We start from the raw sequence: 19,647 nt of genomic DNA, 5'->3' as shown, positions 1-19,647 counted from the left end.
AGTAGCTAACAAACAAGAAACGATATCGTGGAAAAATTCTTCGGAACACTGTTTACATTTACACAAAGAGTGTCAGCACAAAAACAGTTTCTGCTGGCAAGCACATTCATTCGGAGACCCGAGCAGCTTTCTTGAGTCGAGCGAAAACTTTGCCTGTGTTTGTTTGTTTCGTCTGACAGCGGGACGTTTGACCAGGATCTAGAAACCGTCGTGTCGAGGCAATCACACGCCTTTTGAAACTATGTAGAGATGGAGTTCATGAAACTGATCGGAACTGTTTTGGCAGTTTGTTTCCATCCCAGCTGCGCATCAAGCGCGTTCGGTGGTGAGTTTGTGCTTATTTATATAAAATGTCGGTTCATGCACAGTGATATTCAAACGATAGGACTTTTGTTGCCTCTTACATGCGTTGAAATAAACCTTAGTGTCCAGTTCGAGTGCACAATATGCAACACTGACAGTCAAACAATACGAGGGTTTCGGTTAACGAACCGCAGTGTTTTCAAATAAAGATTTCTGAAGCGTTTTGCAGAACCATTTAACGAATATAAACTTCTTATAATACAACAAAACGTTCAACTACAGCTTCACTGAGTTTTCTTTGTATGTTAAAGTAGTTTGCTTATGTCCAGTTTTCGGATAAGAAGCGTTTTAAATTTGGGTCAGTTGTTTTTTAGTCAGAGAGGACATGGCTGTCGCACACATGACTTTGCTTGAGAGGATTTTCCGCCTGACTGTATGTGGAAGTTCTCCTGGTTTCTTCCTCACTTAGCTCACTGAATTCCCTGCGCCAACTTTCCTACAACGGTTCCCACAATGTTTCCATAATAGTGCTTTAGGTTCAACACTCTCATCAGTGTTTTTGGTGATGTGGTTTGCAGAACACAGGATATGCCGGAGAGGGACAGAGAAGCCCTGCTATAAGATCACAAGCTTCCAGGACAGCAGGCTCAGAGCGAGCTTTGAGGCAGCCAGAGAGAAATGCAGGGAGGATGATGGGGAGCTGCTCAGTATTGAGACCGAGAATGAGCAGCGTCTGGTGGAGAAGATTGTTCAGGAGCTCAGGGCCGTGGATGGAGACTTCTGGATCGGGCTACGAAGGAGCCCACAATATAACGTTGATTGTTCAGCACAGTATTACTGGCTGGATTACAGTCAGGCCACATTTAGGTAAGATATTTGCAGTAACAACATCCTGAAATGTTCTGATGATTTTTTCTCCCCCTGTATGTTTGGTTTTAGAGATTCTGTCATCTTTTTCTCATCCTCATGTCATTCTTATTTCTTCACTAAAGGAGATATTTTGAATATTGTTCTGGTTGGAATTACAATAGATGGGGACTGAAGCTTTCAAGCTTCAAAATGGGCACAAAAGATTCATAAAAGTGCTCTATATACCAGTGCAGTTATTGTTAACTAAAACTCCAAACTATCAAACTACCAAAATTGTATTCGGTAATTGAAATAAAATGCAATATAAATATTAGATGAAAAACTTTAACTTAAAGAAAAAGTTGGCAACTTGGCAACTGACTGAAATAAATAAGTTGGAGTACTAAAATTACTAAAACAGAAATAAAAATGAATTAAAGCTAGGCTATATAGAAATATTTTAAACTAGAATTAAAGTGATAATAAATAAATATATTAATAGTAAATAATACTAAAATAACACTGCTTGTATTCTATATTCTAAGTCTTATGAATCATAATAGTGAGCAAATTATGACATAATTTTCAATATTTGGTAAACTATCCCTTTAAGTGAAAGTAAAATGTGAGAATTTTCAGTGAATGCGTGTTGTGTTTAGGAACTGGCTGGTGACGGAGCCCTCTTGTGGCCATGATCAGTGTGTGGCGTTATTCTACCGGCCCTCGTCTTCTGCTGTCCAGAAGAAACGCAACCTGTTCAAGTGGACGGACTACAATTGCAATTCCAAGAATAATTTCATCTGCAAGTACTCAGACGGTAAGCTTTTGCTTATGTTAAGATTAGCTGTCACATTAAGATGTTTAATAGCGAACAAATATCAGTCAAGCATCTTTTGGTGTAAACATATTATGTAAAAGGACTTCAAATGTAAACTCCTGTATGTGTTTAGAGAAGCATCCTGTCCCCACTCCAGCAGGAAATATCACCACACATACAGGTAAACAAATCCAGAAGTTTTATCTGGTGTGTTTGATACCTTTTTTTTTCTGACACAACAATGGTGATATTATATTTTACTTATTAATAATATATAGTATATTAATAAGTAAGAGTGTCTAAATTGCTGTGAGATATTAGCATTTTTATAGTACCTTTAATCTCAGAATTAGATTAATGGGATAGTTCCTCAAAAAAATTAATATTCTCTCATAATTTTACCAGTGCTGCTGTCATTAACTGAATCTAAAACAACTAAATAAGATTAACAAGTTTAATCTGAAGTTCTAAAATGACTAAAATTGATAAAACTGAAATTAAAAAAATTAAAAAATATTTATTTAAAAACCAAAATTAATAAAAATGACAAAAGGACATAACAAAATTACAAAAACTTAAAAGTAAAAATAATAATGAAAAAAAGAAAAAAAGAATTCAAAATATTAATAAATGCTATAATAGTATATAATTCAAAATATTAATAAATGCTATAATAGTATATAAAAAATACTCAAATATATTTACTCACCCGCTCACTTTAATTGAAAAAAAAGAAAAGAGCAGCATTAACATTCTGCTAAAATGCTTTGGTGCTCCATGGAGGAAAGATAATTATATAGGTTTAAAACGACATAAGGGTGTGTAAATGTGGACACAATAAAAGGACAGAATATACATTTTTTGTTGAATTCTTCCTTTAAAAAGACATTCCAACTTTGTATGGATAATAATGCTTATGATGACCTCTAGAGGTGGAAGTGGAATTATACTTTCACAAACATAATAGGTCAGTCATTATCTTTAAAGGGATAGTTCACCCAAAAATTCTGTCATCATTTACTCAGCCTCAAGTTGTTCCAAATCTGTATGCATTTCTTATTTCTGCTGAAAACAAAAGAAGACATTTAGCTAAATATGGGTAACCAAACAGTTGTTGGGCCCCATTGACTTCCATAGTATTTTTTTTCCATACTTTTGAAGTCATTGGGGCCGATCAACTGTTTAGTTTGCATACCAACATTCTTCAAAAACATTCTTCAGAAAGAAACTCATAAAGGTTTGGAACAACTTGAGGGTGAGTAAATTATGACAGAATTTTCATTTTTGGGTGAACTATCCCTTTAAGACCAAATATTATAAGTGCTTATTCCTCATTCGCTGTCATTCTTGTTTTTAGGTATTGATGACCTGACTCTGGTGCCAAAGCACCCGCCCATTACTGTGGACAATGACAGGATAAAAACTGAACTCTCAGAGTCATCTGGTAATACAGCAATAAATACAGCAAAAACCCTGATAATTCATGATCCCAATTTTTTAAAGGAACACTCCGACTTTTTGGGACTTTAGCTTATTCACAGTATCCCCCAGAGTTAGATAAGTCCATACATACCTTTTTCATTCCTGTGCGTTCTGTAAGTGTTATTTGACGCACCCACCGCTAGCCTAGCTTAGCACAAAGACTGGATGTAAATGGATAAGGTAGCATATTAATCCCAATAAGTGACTAAATAATGCAAACATTTTCCTATTTACATGTTGTGATCTGTATAGTCACAGCGTGTACAAATAACAAGGCTATATGAGACAGAGACCATTTTTAATCATATAAATACTGGGAACTATATTCTCACTAGGCGTAGGAGCACAGCTACTTGGGCGGAGTGATTAGCGCAGCACACGAGACGGCCTCTGTCTCATATAGCCTTGTTATTTGTACACGCTGTGACTATACAGATCACAACATGTAAATAGGAAAATGTTTGCATTATTTAGTCACTTATTGGGATTAATATGCTACCTTATCCATTTACATCCAGTCTTTGTGCTAAGCTAGGCTAGCGGTGGGTGCGTCAAATAACACTTACAGAACGCACAGAAATGAAAAAGGTATGTATGGACTTATCTAACTCTGGGGGATACTGTGAATAAGCTAAAGTCCCAAAAAGTCGGAGTGTTCCTTTAAGGAAAAATAATTATATTCAATATATATATATATACATATTTATAATTTCTTTTTATTATTATTATTTTATAATATTTGATGAATAATTATATTTTTAACATTCAATAAATATAGCCTTTCTTAGTTTCTATTTCAGATGACACGATTAATATTTACTACATCCTCCTGGCCATTCTACCTGTGATGCTGCTGTTGATATTGGTGGTGTCGGGGGTGTTCTGTTTCAGAGTCATGTCAAGGAGGTGTGTAATGCAGCGCAAATATTTTCATCAATTCATACTTTGAATATCTTCATGAACTATTTTGTCTGTCACCCTGCCATATAATATACTTTGTATTTGAAGGAGAAAAGAACAGAATGAAATCTATGCCGTGCCAGGACAGTGGGTGCGTCCAGTAGCTCCAAAAAGTCAAAATAGTTATGAACACACCAACAAATTCAACCAGCCTGGAGCTCACCTGGAGTACATGAGCTCTGAAATCGACAGAACATTTAGCGTGACATCCCCAAACAGTCAGTGTGAGGACTACGAGAACGTTGCGAGCCGCCCCGCACGGTGTGGTTTTGTCACTAATGACATCTACGAGACCTGCCGGAGCCCCTCGGCAGGAGAGGCCGGGTGGGTGGACAATGACATATATGGATACTAAAACACTATACAGTATATACTGACCTCTCTCCCACTAGTGTGGCACCATGTTTGATCTCATCTCCAGTCTGTATGCCTGCTCTTTGATGTGCACACTGTGACCTAGTGTGAAGGATTGGGGAGCCAGTGGGGTCTAATGCAGGGGTGTACAGTACAGTGAAGCTCAAATTCCCATAACTGACTATACAAAGAAGCATAAAGGTGTCATCAGCTTGTGAGAGCTTCCTCTGTGGAAGCTGGTATCCTGGAACAGGACCTTCCCTTTTGGAAATCCACAAAACATGCTGACCTCTCAGCCCATCTCAAAAACATCCTTCTATGTCTCTGAAAATGGCCTCTCTAAAGGATATCTGTTGTTCGCTTGTTTTTGAAGGCTAGTTTTGAAGGCTAGTTGCTTTGTAAGCTCCATAATGTAAAAAAAATTATAATAAAAAATTAAAAAACAGAATTAAAGGAATTAGCTAAAGGACTTGTATGCATAAAACATTATTGTAACATATTGATTATGTATTTTTCCTTTGGGTAGGTATGAAATAGTGAGAAAAATATAAATGAGTTTTTGCTGTATTTGGATTGTAAATGATTATATGTTGTCTCTGTCCTTATAATAATAATAATAACTCTGTCACATTATTTGAACTTTTTCTTAAACAGAATAGCTGTTTGTGGTTACTCTACATTGTTTCCACACTCATGGAAAACCAGGTAATTTTAAAATCAGGCATGGAAAAGGAGAGTACTTTTTCTAGTTATGCTTAATTATAAAATATTTCATTAACTAAAACACTATAAAATCTTAATGACTACAAAAGACATGGAAATTGATTGATCAAAAGGTCTGACCCTATTTGAAAATGCATTATTATTCTACTGAATTCTCCGACGTCAGAGCAGAATGAAGTATTTTATTAGTACTGCAGTACATCATGTGTCCAGGAGATGTCGCCATATGATAGGCTGAATCACTTGCAGCGTTGATGCATATTTGTTGTTTAAAATAAAATTTCCAATACAAATCGTTCACTGTCTGTAGTGCTTTTTTACCCTTACGTACTCTTGATATTAACCTATTTATTGAACTGTTGAATACAATGTTCTGTGTTGTACATATACCACTCTCGCTCATCTGATTCTAGACATATTTAAAGTTTGTAACTAAAATCTGCTTTATATGATGATGTAATTGACCAAATATGAGGTAGACTACGACTGCTTTGACGTCTACAGGGCCGGGTTGCAAACCCTTGACTTGTCCTAGATGTCATGTCATGTTTCAAAATGTGATTATTTAAAGGGATAGTTAACCTAAAAATAAAAATTCTGTCATTAATTACTCACCCTCAGGTCATTCCAAACCCTTTTGGAACTTTCGTTCATCTTCGGAACACAAATGAAGCTATTTTTGATGAAATCCGAGAGCTTCCTGTAATTTCGTTAACAGCTAATTTACGCGTCTTCAAAAAGTTCCTAAAGAGATTCTAAAACTAGTCCATATGGCTTGAGCAGTTTAGTCCAAATTTTCTGAAGAGACTCGATTGCTTTATTGATTTAGTTTAGGCTTTTATTCACATTTAAACATTGATCAGCGAACATAAACAGAAGCTCAACCGAATGATGCTGATGCGCAGAACAAACGAACTCATTGGTTCTTGCGGAAGCTCAAACATGCTGCGTAACATGAGAATGAACCTCATTGGTTCTCGCATGTCAAGCAAACATGCTTGAGCTTTCATTTACCACAACTGATGTGAGTTGATGAATGTTTATTTGTGAATAAACGACTAAATTCAGTTTGTTCATCATATAAAGTGATCGTGTCTCTTCAGAAAATTTCGACTAAACCGCTCAACAGTTTTACGATTTCTTTATGAACGTTTTGAAGCATCAAATGGTGGCTGCGTAGCTGTCTATGGAGATTAGCCAACAGAAAGCTCTCAGATTTCACCAAAAAGATATTCATTTGTGTTCCGAAGATGAACGAAAGTCTTACGGGTTTGAAACAGTGAGTAATTGGAAAAGGATGAGTAATTTATGACAGAATTTTCATTTTTGGGTGAACTAACCCTTTAAGGCTGGGTTTGCGGGGTTCTACTTAAAAGGAGGTTCGTGGAAATGTTTAGAATAAAAAAAAAGATTATTTATTTAAAATAAAATAAATAAATAATATGTTAGCTTTAAATGAATAAAGTAATATCTTTAAATAGGTAAATAATCTAGTGAATAAATAAATAATCCATTTTACAGTACAGCACAATGAGTAGAATTTTTAATGAGTAGAATTTTTTTTAACTAAACAGTGACCAAATATTTTTCTAATTATGTCATTTTGACTTATTTATAATATTGATTGTTCAGTATTTATAGCAACTAGGCTACCTCGCACGAGGATCGTCACATTGGGGATCAGCGACACCTAAAAGATTGAAACCCCTGCCCTGACTTGATAATAAGAAACAATAAAGAGAGAAAAACAAAGCGCACAGCCTTCAAATACCGAGCACGTCCCCCCTCGGCTCTCATTCCTCGACTGAACTGAAGCACTCGAGAGACTTTATCAAAGTTGCTCACACTCACAGCCAGCGCTCGAGCAAACAGAGCGACGCTTTGGCCGTTGACGTAAGAGGTGGGTCTGTCGTCTTGGAAACGAATTGGCACTGGAGTGTGGAAGCGCTTCGAAGCCACGCCCCTTGTACAAATACCCCCATAGGCTCTGACGTCAATGCACGTCAACCAGAGAACATGATGCCTCCTGCCAGTCAACTCGTGTACTCTCGCAAACACAGATGAAATATTAGAGCTCTATTGTATTGGAGGAGGTGGCGTGACACTTCGCCGCGCTCCGAAACACTCTGCTTCTCCTGTAAGACTGGAGCGGACCGTCAGCGAGCACCGTGGCCGGCACACTGGCATTTCTACACGCGTTAGCCTCTGCCGACCTCGTTATCTTGAGGCTCAAGTGGCAGGTCTCTATCTTCTCACCCCAAACCCTAGTGTTTCACAAACAGCATGGTCATGGCTGACTGTCACCAAAAGCCAGTGCTCAGGGGTCCTGTCCGAGTGGGCTTCTACGATATCGAGCGGACTCTTGGAAAGGGGAATTTCGCTGTTGTAAAACTAGCAAGACATCGTATAACCAAGACAGAGGTAAGTTGAGAATATATGAGCTAACCTAAATATATGAACTAACCCTTGTGTATGCACTGCAAAACTACTGGATACAAAGTTACAGTCTCTAAAGCTTTGCTCACTCTGGCTTGATAATATTATTTTATTGTTGACACTAGTTATATGAGAACTTATTGTCTTTGGGTAATAAACAAACAACCTGTTTGTCTGAAGCGGTATCAGCATTGTTGTGCTAAAGGAACCACCTGGAATGTTTTATAACTTCATCTGGGCTGATTTTTGTTTTTAAATGTTTTAACCATTTTGTCAACATTTATACATGTAAAATACTTCAATGAATTAAAATGAATTATTATTTGTTTTTCATTATAAAATAAAATCATCATCAAACCTATATCTAAATAATATAAATGTTTATAACATTTAAACAAAGTATCTGGTGCATTTTTGTCATTTTCAGTTACATTTTTTATTTATTTTTATTTTTATTTTTCTGATCCAAAGTATGTTACAGTCTACATTTAGATGAAGCCTTTGTGCAGCTTTGCATTCACTGGTACATGCACGTCCAGCAGCCTGATGCCTCAATGGAAATATGCAGAGTATTCAAGCATTGTCAGCTTTAATTGTGTCTGAAACTAGTTGTCAAAGAAAGACAAAGCCAAAGGCTATGTACAATAGCAAGAAATTATGCTGGTTTAGTGCCCTTTTATGGGCCATGCTGTTGAGCAGTGGTTGCATAAGCAACATGGGTGATTTTGTGATAATGGATGCCGTCTCATCACAAAACCTGAGCTGATGTTTGTCTTGCATTCCTTGCAAAGAAACCCTGCTGAGCACCAAATGCATGACAGGGTCACGGAAATCAGGGAAATGTCAAGAAAATTATAAAAAAAAAAATGATTTTACATTTTTCCTAGTTACACTAAGCTCTAAAATGTTTACTCTACGAGTGCAGTCTTTATCAAATGTTTTCAAAAAAATCCAAGGTTCATGACCTCTGGTGACACTGTGTCACTGTGAATGTGTTGCTTTGCAGTAAAGTTTTGTTTCGGGGTGTTATAGGTGCTTACGTTGTGCCACGCTTGCTCTGAGAGCTGTGGTTTTCCGACTGTCTGCAAGCCTGCAAATGTAGAGTTGAGCATTGGAGCAGAATGTGAGGGAATTAAGATATGTAACAGGATTATGTTGTACAGAGTTGATGCATCTCTGCAGTGGCTGCCTTGAGGCGGCTTCATTTCTGTGGGGACGACACCGTCTCGGCTCCCAGAGCTTCTCATCAGCCTCTCTTGTGTTTTGTGATTGCTCTGTTCTCCCTCTGAGCTCTCTTCAGAATACACATGCTCTGGTACCATGTGTCTACCGCTTTGTGTTTCTGCTCCAGTATTGCCTCTTGCCTGCATTGTTCATGGTTTCAACGGACAGTTGGATCACTGTTACTTCCAATGAGAATGACTAACCACATTCGCATATGACAGCTGATTCATAGGGAGTGATGTGCTGTAATCATGTTTTCAGTCAGTTACCATTATCTTGGCCCGGAGTCAGTGTGAGAGAGTTTCAGGCCAGTAGACAGAACTGTCACTTGTCCAATACATTCTAATTTTCTTACATGCATTTATCATGTACATATGTTTTAATGCCTTGCAAACGTAAACATTTGGATTTCTGTGAAATACTGATTGCTGTTTTTCAAGTTCTGCTGATTCCGATCTCACTAAGATAATGTAGCTGACTAACATAGATTACGTCTTTCGAAATTGTGTGAAAGAAAGCATCAGATTAATACATTTATATAATAATTTTTTTTGGCACCATATGCCATCTTTTCAAGTGTTTTTATATATATATATATATATATATATATTACACATATACATACACACGCACATACATACATGCATACATGCATGCATACATACATGCATACATACAAAATACTAATTGTTGAGCCTTACTTTGGCATTATAAATATGACTTATACTAACAGCAGGAAACATGCTAAAGGTCCGCAGTATCGTAAATCTTCAAAACAAAATTTTTTTATATCACTGTAATAATATAAAACAAAGGTTAAAGTCTTTACCTGTGGAAAATTTTCTGGTTTCTCTGCTTCTGTGTACTTACCTGAACATTATTATTACTATACAGTCAAAAGAGGGGTTAAAGTATGACTGGTTATGAAATGGTGAATTACTTGTGTTCGTCTATTTGTCTGGCAAAAGATGAAAAGCCTGTGGGAAAATGATCATTTGGATCATTAACCTACTTCAGTAGTTGAGCCGTTAACAGACACTTAGGTGTGTATTAGCTTTGCTCGCGTGTATTGTGCCTTTGATCTGCGCTGGGGCTTGCGAAGACTGGATCAACTTGCACTGCAGACAGCAACAAGACTAATGAATTTCACTGAGTAGCTTGAGGCAATAGGCTCTGTACCAATGAAAGTGTGTTTCTGTGCCCTTAATTCAACAGGTGGCTATAAAGATCATTGACAAGACCCAGCTAGATGCTGTAAACCTGGAGAAGATCTATCGTGAAGTACAGATCATGAAAATGCTGGACCATCCGCACATCATTAAACTGTACCAGGTAATGCCTGCCCAGGCCATTTGCTGCCAGTATTGTTGGCTCTTAAATTATTTAAGTTGACGTTTGACATTTTTAAGTTGATTTGGATAAAAGCATCTGCTAAATGTAAATATAAAATACTTGATATAATAGTAAGGTTTTAAGAAGAATGTACCGATATGGGATTTCTGGGCTCAAAACCGATAATCAACAGCTGGTACAATGACCAATGATTTTACTTTAAAGGGGTCATCATGACATGAGAAATCAAATTTGCCTTGATCTGCGGACATTTAAGAGGTCTTTGTATGATTAAAACATCCCGCAAGTTTCATAGCTCAAAATATCCTCCTCATTATAAACAAAGCATTTATTTTAGGGCTGCCCCCTAATAGTTGACTATACGTTAGTCGACTTGAAGAGGCTTAGTCGACCAAAATTGTATTAGCCGGTTAGTCGCACAACAACAAAACCTTGTGGCGGTTCTTTGTGGTAGTTACAGTATGTTGGGCAGGAAATCCAAATGTTCGCCTGTCCTCCATCGACCACAATTATGGCTTATCATTTGAAACATGTAAGTAGCAACTTTACATGGCTGCTTGCTCTTACGTTAACTTAGATAAATGTCCGCTAATTAGGTGCAAATCCAAAGCTGTGTCCCATTTCGAAGGCTGCGTCCTGCATGTGTCATTGAGGCTGCTTAATTTCAGTAAACTGACCACTACATTCCAAAGTCATTAAGAAAGTACAACATTTTATGCTTCACTAGGAATAACAATACATTTTATAATTGTTGCTATTGTGAAAAAATACATCCTTTATGACGTATGTGGCCGACAAATGCAACCTCCGGAGGACGCCGCCTTCGAAATTAGCAGCTCAAGTTTTTTTGCGGAGTGTGGAAGCTAAAGTATAGCGTGCTTTACTGCATGACATGGAGGCGCAGACGCGATCACTTGCATTTTTTCCTGACGACAGCGGAAACAACTTCAAATACATTTTTGGTCATACAGATAAGAGTAATACATCATTTGAAACTGTCTACTTTTATTTGTGTAAACTCACAATAACACAAAAACATTGTGCCTTTGTAAAATAAAGAAAAAAAATACAGGATGTGCTTTCTGCCGTCTCGGTCTCCGTGAACTGGAGCATGTCACAAAAGAAACAAAACTCAGCAAAGGCTACTTGCCTCACAGATATGAGAAATATATCTATAGAAAGCTTGAAATGTCTAACCAATTCAAACCAATTCATACAACTTGCACTGCAGACAGCAACAAGACTAATGAATTTCACTGAGTAGCTTGAGGAAGTAGCTTTAGGAAATAGAAAACAATTATTTTAAATTGAAAACATTATTTTAACCTACGTGGAGTTCCGATTATATGCCCACAAATAATTTTCGGATCCAATCTGAGCTTCGGGTGGGTTGAAATATTTGAACTTTTGTAGCTATATAGAATGCATTAACCAGACCAGATGTGATGTATTCTAATCAAAACTATGAGATTAGTGAAGAACAAGTTATTCTTTAAACACTATTTCTTATGAATAATTATCTCAGAAATAATTATTTTGTTATTGTTAAAATATTATTTACGTTAAATAAGTTTCAGAGGTATTGGTGGTCAGTTTTTTTGTGTGGATAATCATACATTCTTTATTCATTCATTTTGCCATGGTGAATAAGCAGAGGGTAATGGCTGTTTAACAACTAGACCTAATTTGAAAGTTCCATGCGACTGCCACTAGGGAGGCGAAATGTGACAAACATCTGTGAATTTCAGAGATAGTGGAAAGGCGGCTTCACACATATACCACAGGTGACAATGACACACAGGACTGGTAATAGAACAAAAATTTACATTTGCGCATTTAGCAGATGCTTTTATCCAAAGCAACTTACAAAAGAGGAACATGATATATCATATATTATATGATATACCATGCACTTCTCTCATTTTACCTGAGCAAATTTCGCCAGATTAACTCCAGCCATTTGTCTAAAGTTAATGGCTAACTACCTTTCACTGTAAACTTCCACATGACCAACATTAAAGTTGTCCAGCTGGAAAAAGCCTGTTTTTAACAGGAGATCATTCACACTCTGGAGTCAAAGTCACACAAACTCTTAGATGATGAGATAACTTCTCCCTCAATGTGACTTCACTGCAGCATTATGTAAGACTTTAGGTCACTTTGGCTTTTGGGAATGTGAATAGCGCTTCCTTATTATAGAACGTACCGGCACCAGTCCAAGCCCCTTGCCGTGTAATCATAGTGTATCATTATTTCCAACGGTTACTCCATTCAAACTGCATGGGTCAATTAGTCATTTCCTTTCAGTCATCATAAACAGAGGGCAGCTCTGCAGGCCCTGCCATCTCATCTCTAACCCCCGGTTTCCCTCTGCCCCATCTGCCACGGCTCAGGGTCCTAACACCAAGCAGCTGCTCCTCACATGCACCCTCACGTACATGTAACGCAGCAGCAAATAATCCATATTTACTGTGGTAATCTGCCTCTATTCACACGTCATTCATCAGCAGCATTACGTGTCAGCTTTTTCTTTGGACCTATCAGATGGAGCATATGCAGTGCACATGCGTTTCAAGCACACTGCCATCAATTCTTCAAGCATCATTCATGTAGGTTTCTTGGTAGCGTGATTTGTTGGTTGAAACTTTAAGCAGAGTCAATTTAACATGAATATTTAGTGTGATCATTTTCTTAAAAATTGCATATATATTGCAGTTTATATGCACACACATGCATATTGTTTTATTATTAAATGTAATAGAATAACTAATGTGCTAATGTTGTGCATTTAATAAAAAAATGCACTAAATATCTCATATATTCAAATATACACTAAATACTCAATACTAAATACTTAATATTTCTTAAATTCTATTTTTCTACATTTACATGTTATCTTAGCATAGCATCAAAACGCAAAATCTATGAGATTAAATGCCATGTTTTATCTCAAGTTATCGTATAATGTCAGTTCGAGTGTTTGAAATAACTTCTGTGATCCTATGTGGCTTCTTATCACAGAATGAGACAAAAAATATATTATTTTGTAGTATTCTATACTGTGATTTCTTTCATTATTATGAATAGATAAGTAGTTGATGCATAAATGTAGTGCAATTAATTAAACAAACTGCACTAAATCTACACACGATACATACAATAAGCATATTATGTCATTTCTAATTGATTGATAGCCCTAGTTTTGTTTGCGGTTATCTTTCACTACAGTGTGAACCATCTCTTGACTTAATGTGACTCACTACTACTGGCAGTTTGTCACATAAACCAACAGCCAACTAGTGTAGAATCAACTATTCGCATGAGATAATTTGAGTTATTTCCATGTATTTGCTTATTTGGCAGCTGTTTGGGATAAGACGTGCTTTGTGATCATTGTGTTCTGAACAGCTCTGAGATCACAGCTTCCATCAAAACAAGTTTCTGGAAAGGATAATTAGTTGAGGAGTTTAAAAGATGATTCATATTCTGGCCTAGTTGCTGATTTTATTAGTCAACCCAATAATGCCTTTAAATGGCAAGAGCAGAAAATCCCCTACAAGTTGAGCCCAGATAAGGCTGATTTACACAAAAGCCTCTTGGTACAGATGAGGCTGATGTATCAGTAAACCCTAAACTGACTGTTTAATTGGCCGACGGTAGTGTTTATGTGGGACTCTTTGAATGTTTCTGAATTATAACATGCCACTTCTCTTCACTACATTTAGGTCTATTCATCTTTTTGTTTGCTTTGGCTAATTCTGGAGTCCTCCCACACATCGCTGGCTCTGACACTGCTCTATGAATCGAGGCTACGAGTAAACTAGCGTCCCACTCTGATTCATGTGTGTTTCATTATAATACTGTGAACTCAGTGGGATACTTCAGATTTAATCTTAATGTAGCAGTCATTTTATCACTCAATGGTTTTTGCACTCTCTAAGTGCTTTTTTGCGTATTTTGGAGTTATGTAGGCCATCTACCATAGTGTCAAAGACATATGGAGGATTTTACATGTAACATGCATTATATTTTTCATCCTTACGCAGGTCATGGAGACCAAGAATATGCTGTACCTTGTGACGGAATACGCCAAGAATGGGGAAATCTTTGGTAAGTGTTTTTTAGTATTAATGACACACCAGCCATCACTGACCAAATTACAATTGATTTGTATGTTATTTCATTTGTAAAAAATGTTTGTTCATATTGGTAGTTGCATGGTATATTGGTACAAACATTTTTTGGTACCAAACATTTACAATGGTACAATACAATTGTTTTGCAAATTTTGCACCCACGCACAGCGGACTTTTCCCTCCACAGACGCACGTCGGTAAATTAGGAAATGAACTTGCGCTCCCGGGGGCGGTTCAGGCGAAAAGAGGAGGCGTATTCCGGCGCAAACGTTCCCTGGTGCTATTTTGCAGGTTTAGAAAACAATTCCGCCACAGACCAGGAAAAACCTAGTCTAAAGTCAGTGGCGCGTTGCGCATGTTATTCATATGCTATTTTAAGGGCGCATGCTTGGCCATAATAATCAATGTAGCGTGTGCACAACACACAACTTTGCTTATCTCATCTACACACAGACGCAGCAGTTCTCATTTTTAGAAAACCATACATTATTACAAGGAAAAATATTAACACACGAGGAAAATCATTGTTGTGTCCATGAAGATGTGAAAAAATAGGCATAAATCTAGCTTACACATTTACCCACATTATTATACGCCTGTTTAACCGAAGCTAATTTGGGTGGGTTTCTCCCATCCCCAATGTCACTTCTCTGTCTTTTACGACCCTGACAAGAACGTCGGTCTCCTCGGCTGTGAACCGCTCCTGGCGCGCGCCTGGCAAATCCGCCTTTATAATAGCAATCTGCCATGGAACAAGCGCGCCTGCTCTTAAAGGGAATGTGAGATGTTGCTCTGATTGGTTTATTTCACGTTACGCCCAAACCACACCTATTAATAATGAAGCTACTTCAGACCAACCCATTTTAGATTTGCGTCGGGCGCAAGAGTCATTTATCCCGCCGGTATAATAACAACAGCACCCGAGACCCGCCCACAAAGTTACTTGCGTTTCGCGCTTGACACTTAGGTTTCAGATCGTTAAAATAGGGCCCACAGTATCTATAAATTATTGGCTGAATGTTGTTGTATTCAAGATGGTTAGCAAAGCATTACATGAGATGATTTACAGAATGTACAATCTGGACGATTTATTTGTTTTTATTTGGTTGTTGTTTATTTGCACAAAGCTGACTATCACTTTGGGATGGGCATAACTACTCAATAGTGTTGTTGTTGTTGCTCTTGTTGTTGATTCAGGATGACAGCCAGATCTACCTCTTATTTCACTGAAATATCCTAATTCCACATATCACTGACATGGAGAAAGTGTGTATTCAGACTAACATCTTGGTTTCAGATGATAGTGACAAAGGTCAGGCTGAAATTAGCTCAGGCGTGACAAACACAGTCTGTGTGAATAACCATCATGGTCACAAGCAACAAATGTGTCAGTGATGATGATCATATTCTGACGGGTCAGCTGTCTATCTTTCCGTTGCTTGAGTTCTGTTCTGTCTGACACACAAGCTGGAAGCTAAGAGCAAAACTGAAGGTCAAAGAAAATTAAAGGAATATTTCATGCAAAATATTAAGGTACTGGTCCGGCTTTTCTTTTACAGTGAATGGGGACTGAAGTGAGGTAACTTAGATCAACCGAATCTTTGAAAAGATCTGATTTGAAAAGAACATAGCCTTGTGGGAAGTGGCTCATGGTCCTTTTCCAATACTGTTCCACTCTTTCCTATCACTTCCTGTCACTGCTTCTACTGCCCTATCATAGCAAAAATGGCAAAAATATCATTTTAAATGAACAGTTTGTTCACAAATCGGACATTGCGGTTTCTCTCATGAACATGCCAATGAAAGCTACGACAGAAATTTACTGTCTCTTCGTCCTACAAAACTATTGTAGGATTTTGGAAGACTTGGAAAACAGGGAAGGAGTTACATAGATCACTTTTATGATATTGTTTAGTGTAGGCATGCACCAGTCGACCCGCTATAAATCAGAACCGGACTGTTTTTGCTCTAAACACATGATCGGCAACCAGTTTTTTTTGTTCTTTTTTTTTTTTTTTTTGGCCGAATTCTATTCCGGACTTGCACAGAAACTGCATTGCAATCATTTCCCAAAATGTAATTTGTGTGGAAATATTAAGAAGTCTGTAAACAGGACATTAACACAGGCCAGAGACGGGACACACTGAAGACGGACGCAAAGAGAAGAACACAGACGCGCCAGCAAGCAGAGAAAATACTGTACCAGATACAACAAGCTCACTGTTAGTGATGCTTGAAATATAGGAAGAAAAATATAAATATTGCATTGGGGGTTTATATGAATGTATCTTTTAAGGGAACTGACTGTCATTTTCTTTTCCTCTTACCTCTGTATAAAGTAGTGTTAATAAGAAATAGCTGTTGTTCCATAAGCGCCACCTACTGTCAGACAGTGAATTTACGTTTTCATTCAACCGGTCTGCTGTTTTTGTTTTGTTCGGGTATGTTTAATGTCGCATCATTTCTCAAATATGAAGTCAGACCATTCTGTTTTTGCTTTGAATTAAAAATTAAATTCTTATGCTCATGCTACATGAATGTAGCATCTTTGTTTGGATTGTGATTAAAATGCAGTGGTTTGCCTGTTATAGAGCAAATGAACAGCAAATAGTGATTGTCATCACTGTAGTGATTCACTTTTATTATATTGAAAAGAGTAGGCAGGAGAATCCTGAGTGATGTGGGTTTGGAACAACATGGATGTAAATGATCAAAGAATAAAACAATTTTGTTGAATTATCCATTTAAAAATCCCTTGTTCGTGATTCTTGAAAGTGTTCAAAGAGTAGACTATATAACTTCCACTGACTGATCCTTTTGACTTTGTAACAGCAGTTGCTGTTCACCACCTGTGAAAACTCACATAATCATCACACATTATTCTTACATAACAGTGTCTGTTTCACAGTACACGGCAATGTGATATGAAGAAATCTACCTATGAAGCTACCAAGAAATTGTTCCTACCCTAAGGATTCCGTTTTTTTCTACGTGCATTTAGAGTTTTGATGCACTTTACGGGAAATAGCCTGTATATAGTCCTATTGGTCCAAAACTGTATATTCAACATATGTTCAGATTGGCTGTTGTTCTGCATTGTGCAACATGTCTGCTTTCAATGTAGACAGACAAATTACTTAACACTACTTTGCTTCGGATATATGTTGTTTTTTTGTAAACGTATTTGTCATGAAAATTCTGCTTGTCCAGCCACCAATCAGCACGTTGTACTAGCAAAGTGCTTTATCACTAGACAACAAACAGATATTTAGCGTGATGCTAAATCCATCTCGTGGTTGTGGTGTACGTCGTTGTGTGGACAGCATGACCCTGGTGTTGGATGTGACAACAGCGTCTGTTTTGAAAGAGATATAAAGAGGAATGTCGTGGCTGAGGCAAACCAAATTACTTGTTCCTGCCCAAGTGTGCAACAGGGTGAGATAACAGCCAAAACTCCCATAGAGATTTGAAATGAGATTGCAGAGGTCAAGCAAATAAAAAAACTAAAAACATAAAATGATCTGTCAACATAGCATGACAAATACTTGCATGACAGTTTTTGTCGAGATTACCATATAGTTACTGGTAGTACTGAGAGGCCATGTTGTCCAGCTTTTGTGATTCTCTGATTGCACAATATGATTATGCAACTTATTTACAGCATGTTCCATCGCTATAAAAGACCAAACGTCTTCAGTTAATCAAAAAAACAAAACAATTAAGACTGAGTGATGTGCTTGCATCCCACAAAACAGAACCCAATTAGTTCACACTAAACCTAAGCTATCCTAACATAACACAGGCACTCACTTCCATCAGATAATCTTCACATGGATAAAAAAGAGGAGAGAGAGAGAGCAGCATTTGGTGTTGTGAAGTGCTGGGTTTGGTCCCCCGTGGTGGAGCTTAGCAGTGCAGAAGCCCACCACGAGAGCCTGTCTGCTCCACCAGCACCGCAGATCAGAGCCGAAGCTTTAGAGGGACCTGGAAACTGGGTCAACTTCGAATAAGCAGGAGCTGCAAAACGCACAGGCAAAGCAGGAGAGAGAGGGAAAGCTAAGGGACATTGATTTGAATTTTGGAAGTGGAGAGAAGAAATGTAGGCCATGCATATTTTAGAAAAATACAGAGCTCGAGAAAAGGTTCTTTTTCAACATGTCAGATGATCAGTCTTGACACCCGTGTCTGCCCTCAGCGTTTCAATCCTTGCCTTTTACCCTCAGGCTCTATTCATAGTCTGTCAATTTTAGGTTTTAGCATGAGTAATGGTGGTATAGGAAAATTCATAAATCCTGTCTAGATAATTTTTGACACTAGAAAGAGTATTCTTGTGTTTCAAGTTAATTTAGTTTAATATGCGTGCAGGAATCCACTTACGGAAAATAGTAGTAGTAATACCATAGTATTTTTTAATACTCTTAATTTATTTTTTATTTAATATGGTATTCATTAAAGTATTATTTGTTGATTATTATATATTTAGTTAGTATGACCTCATTAATTGAGAGACTCTTTGAAATCTTTTTTAATTAGTTTATAGATATTTTTATATATATATATATATATATATATTAAAAAAAAAAGTCACACAGCAAAAGAAAGATTGTGAAAAGCTTAAAGATGTTAAAAAGCTTAAAATAAACGGAAATCTAAGTAAAGAAGAATTATAAAATACCATGGTATTCTTTGGAGTATTAATCTTTATTCTTTATTTCTTATTTTCTTTTTTTTTCCCTTTTTTTTTTAAAACTGTTATATATGCAGAATATATGAAATATTCGATTTTTAAAATGTATTAAAATACCTTGTTTATTAAACAAACATGTTGTTATTAACATTTTAGATCTTTTATTTCAGTGAATGAAAGATGTTGAACCTAATATACCCTATCTGTAAGTGACAATACTGCTAGGACAAGGTTCAGCTAGTTCATGTTTTAAAACCCCTAGTACACAAGCCCTTCAGATAATGCATCTTGCTGGGATGAGGAAATGCTTTTTCTCCTTTTCG

At 37.1% G+C, this 19,647-nt stretch overlaps 2 protein-coding genes across 3 annotated transcripts in view; both read left to right on the top strand.

Moving 5' to 3' along the window:
• The first annotated feature begins 67 nt into the window (after positions 1 to 67).
• On the top strand, positions 68 to 5,784 carry laynb (layilin b). 2 transcript variants are annotated; one of them, XM_082179639.1, is made up of 7 exons: positions 68 to 325; positions 882 to 1,170; positions 1,812 to 1,969; positions 2,103 to 2,150; positions 3,327 to 3,413; positions 4,240 to 4,357; positions 4,460 to 5,784. In XM_082179639.1, the coding sequence occupies exons 1-7, from the start codon at positions 250 to 252 to the stop codon at positions 4,764 to 4,766; spliced, it is 1,083 nt and encodes a 360-aa protein (XP_082035765.1). In that variant the 5' UTR covers positions 68 to 249; the 3' UTR covers positions 4,767 to 5,784. The 2 variants fall into 2 exon arrangements, with proteins under 2 accessions (XP_082035765.1, XP_082035766.1); XM_082179640.1 differs by lacking the exon at positions 3,327 to 3,413.
• A 1,732-nt stretch (positions 5,785 to 7,516) lies between these two features.
• Positions 7,517 to 19,647, top strand: part of sik2b (salt-inducible kinase 2b) — a 37,688-nt gene continuing 25,557 nt past the window's right edge. The window contains exons 1-3 of the mRNA XM_082179626.1: positions 7,517 to 7,909; positions 10,364 to 10,480; positions 14,548 to 14,611. Of these exons, the coding sequence (XP_082035752.1) occupies positions 7,772 to 7,909; positions 10,364 to 10,480; positions 14,548 to 14,611 (319 nt within the window). The 5' untranslated portion in view covers positions 7,517 to 7,771. The remainder of the gene's footprint in view (positions 7,910 to 10,363; positions 10,481 to 14,547; positions 14,612 to 19,647) is intronic.

Source organism: Leuciscus leuciscus (assembly GCF_965113295.1).
Source record: "Leuciscus leuciscus genome assembly, chromosome: 9".
Lineage (NCBI taxonomy): Eukaryota > Metazoa > Chordata > Actinopteri > Cypriniformes > Leuciscidae > Leuciscus > Leuciscus leuciscus.
Note: the sequence above shows the minus strand (reverse complement) of the source record. Positions and strands in the feature narration are given on the sequence as shown.

Excerpts from the sequence above, each read along its gene's own strand:
- laynb (XM_082179639.1), top strand. The coding sequence starts at position 250 with ATGGAGTTCATGAAACTGATCGGAACTGTTTTGGCAGTTTGTTTCCAT. Across the intron at positions 1,171-1,811 it reads TACAGTCAGGCCACATTTAG|GAACTGGCTGGTGACGGAGC; the intron begins GTAAGATATTTG and ends TGTTGTGTTTAG. Across the intron at positions 3,414-4,239 it reads TGAACTCTCAGAGTCATCTG|TTTCTATTTCAGATGACACG; the intron begins GTAATACAGCAA and ends AGCCTTTCTTAG.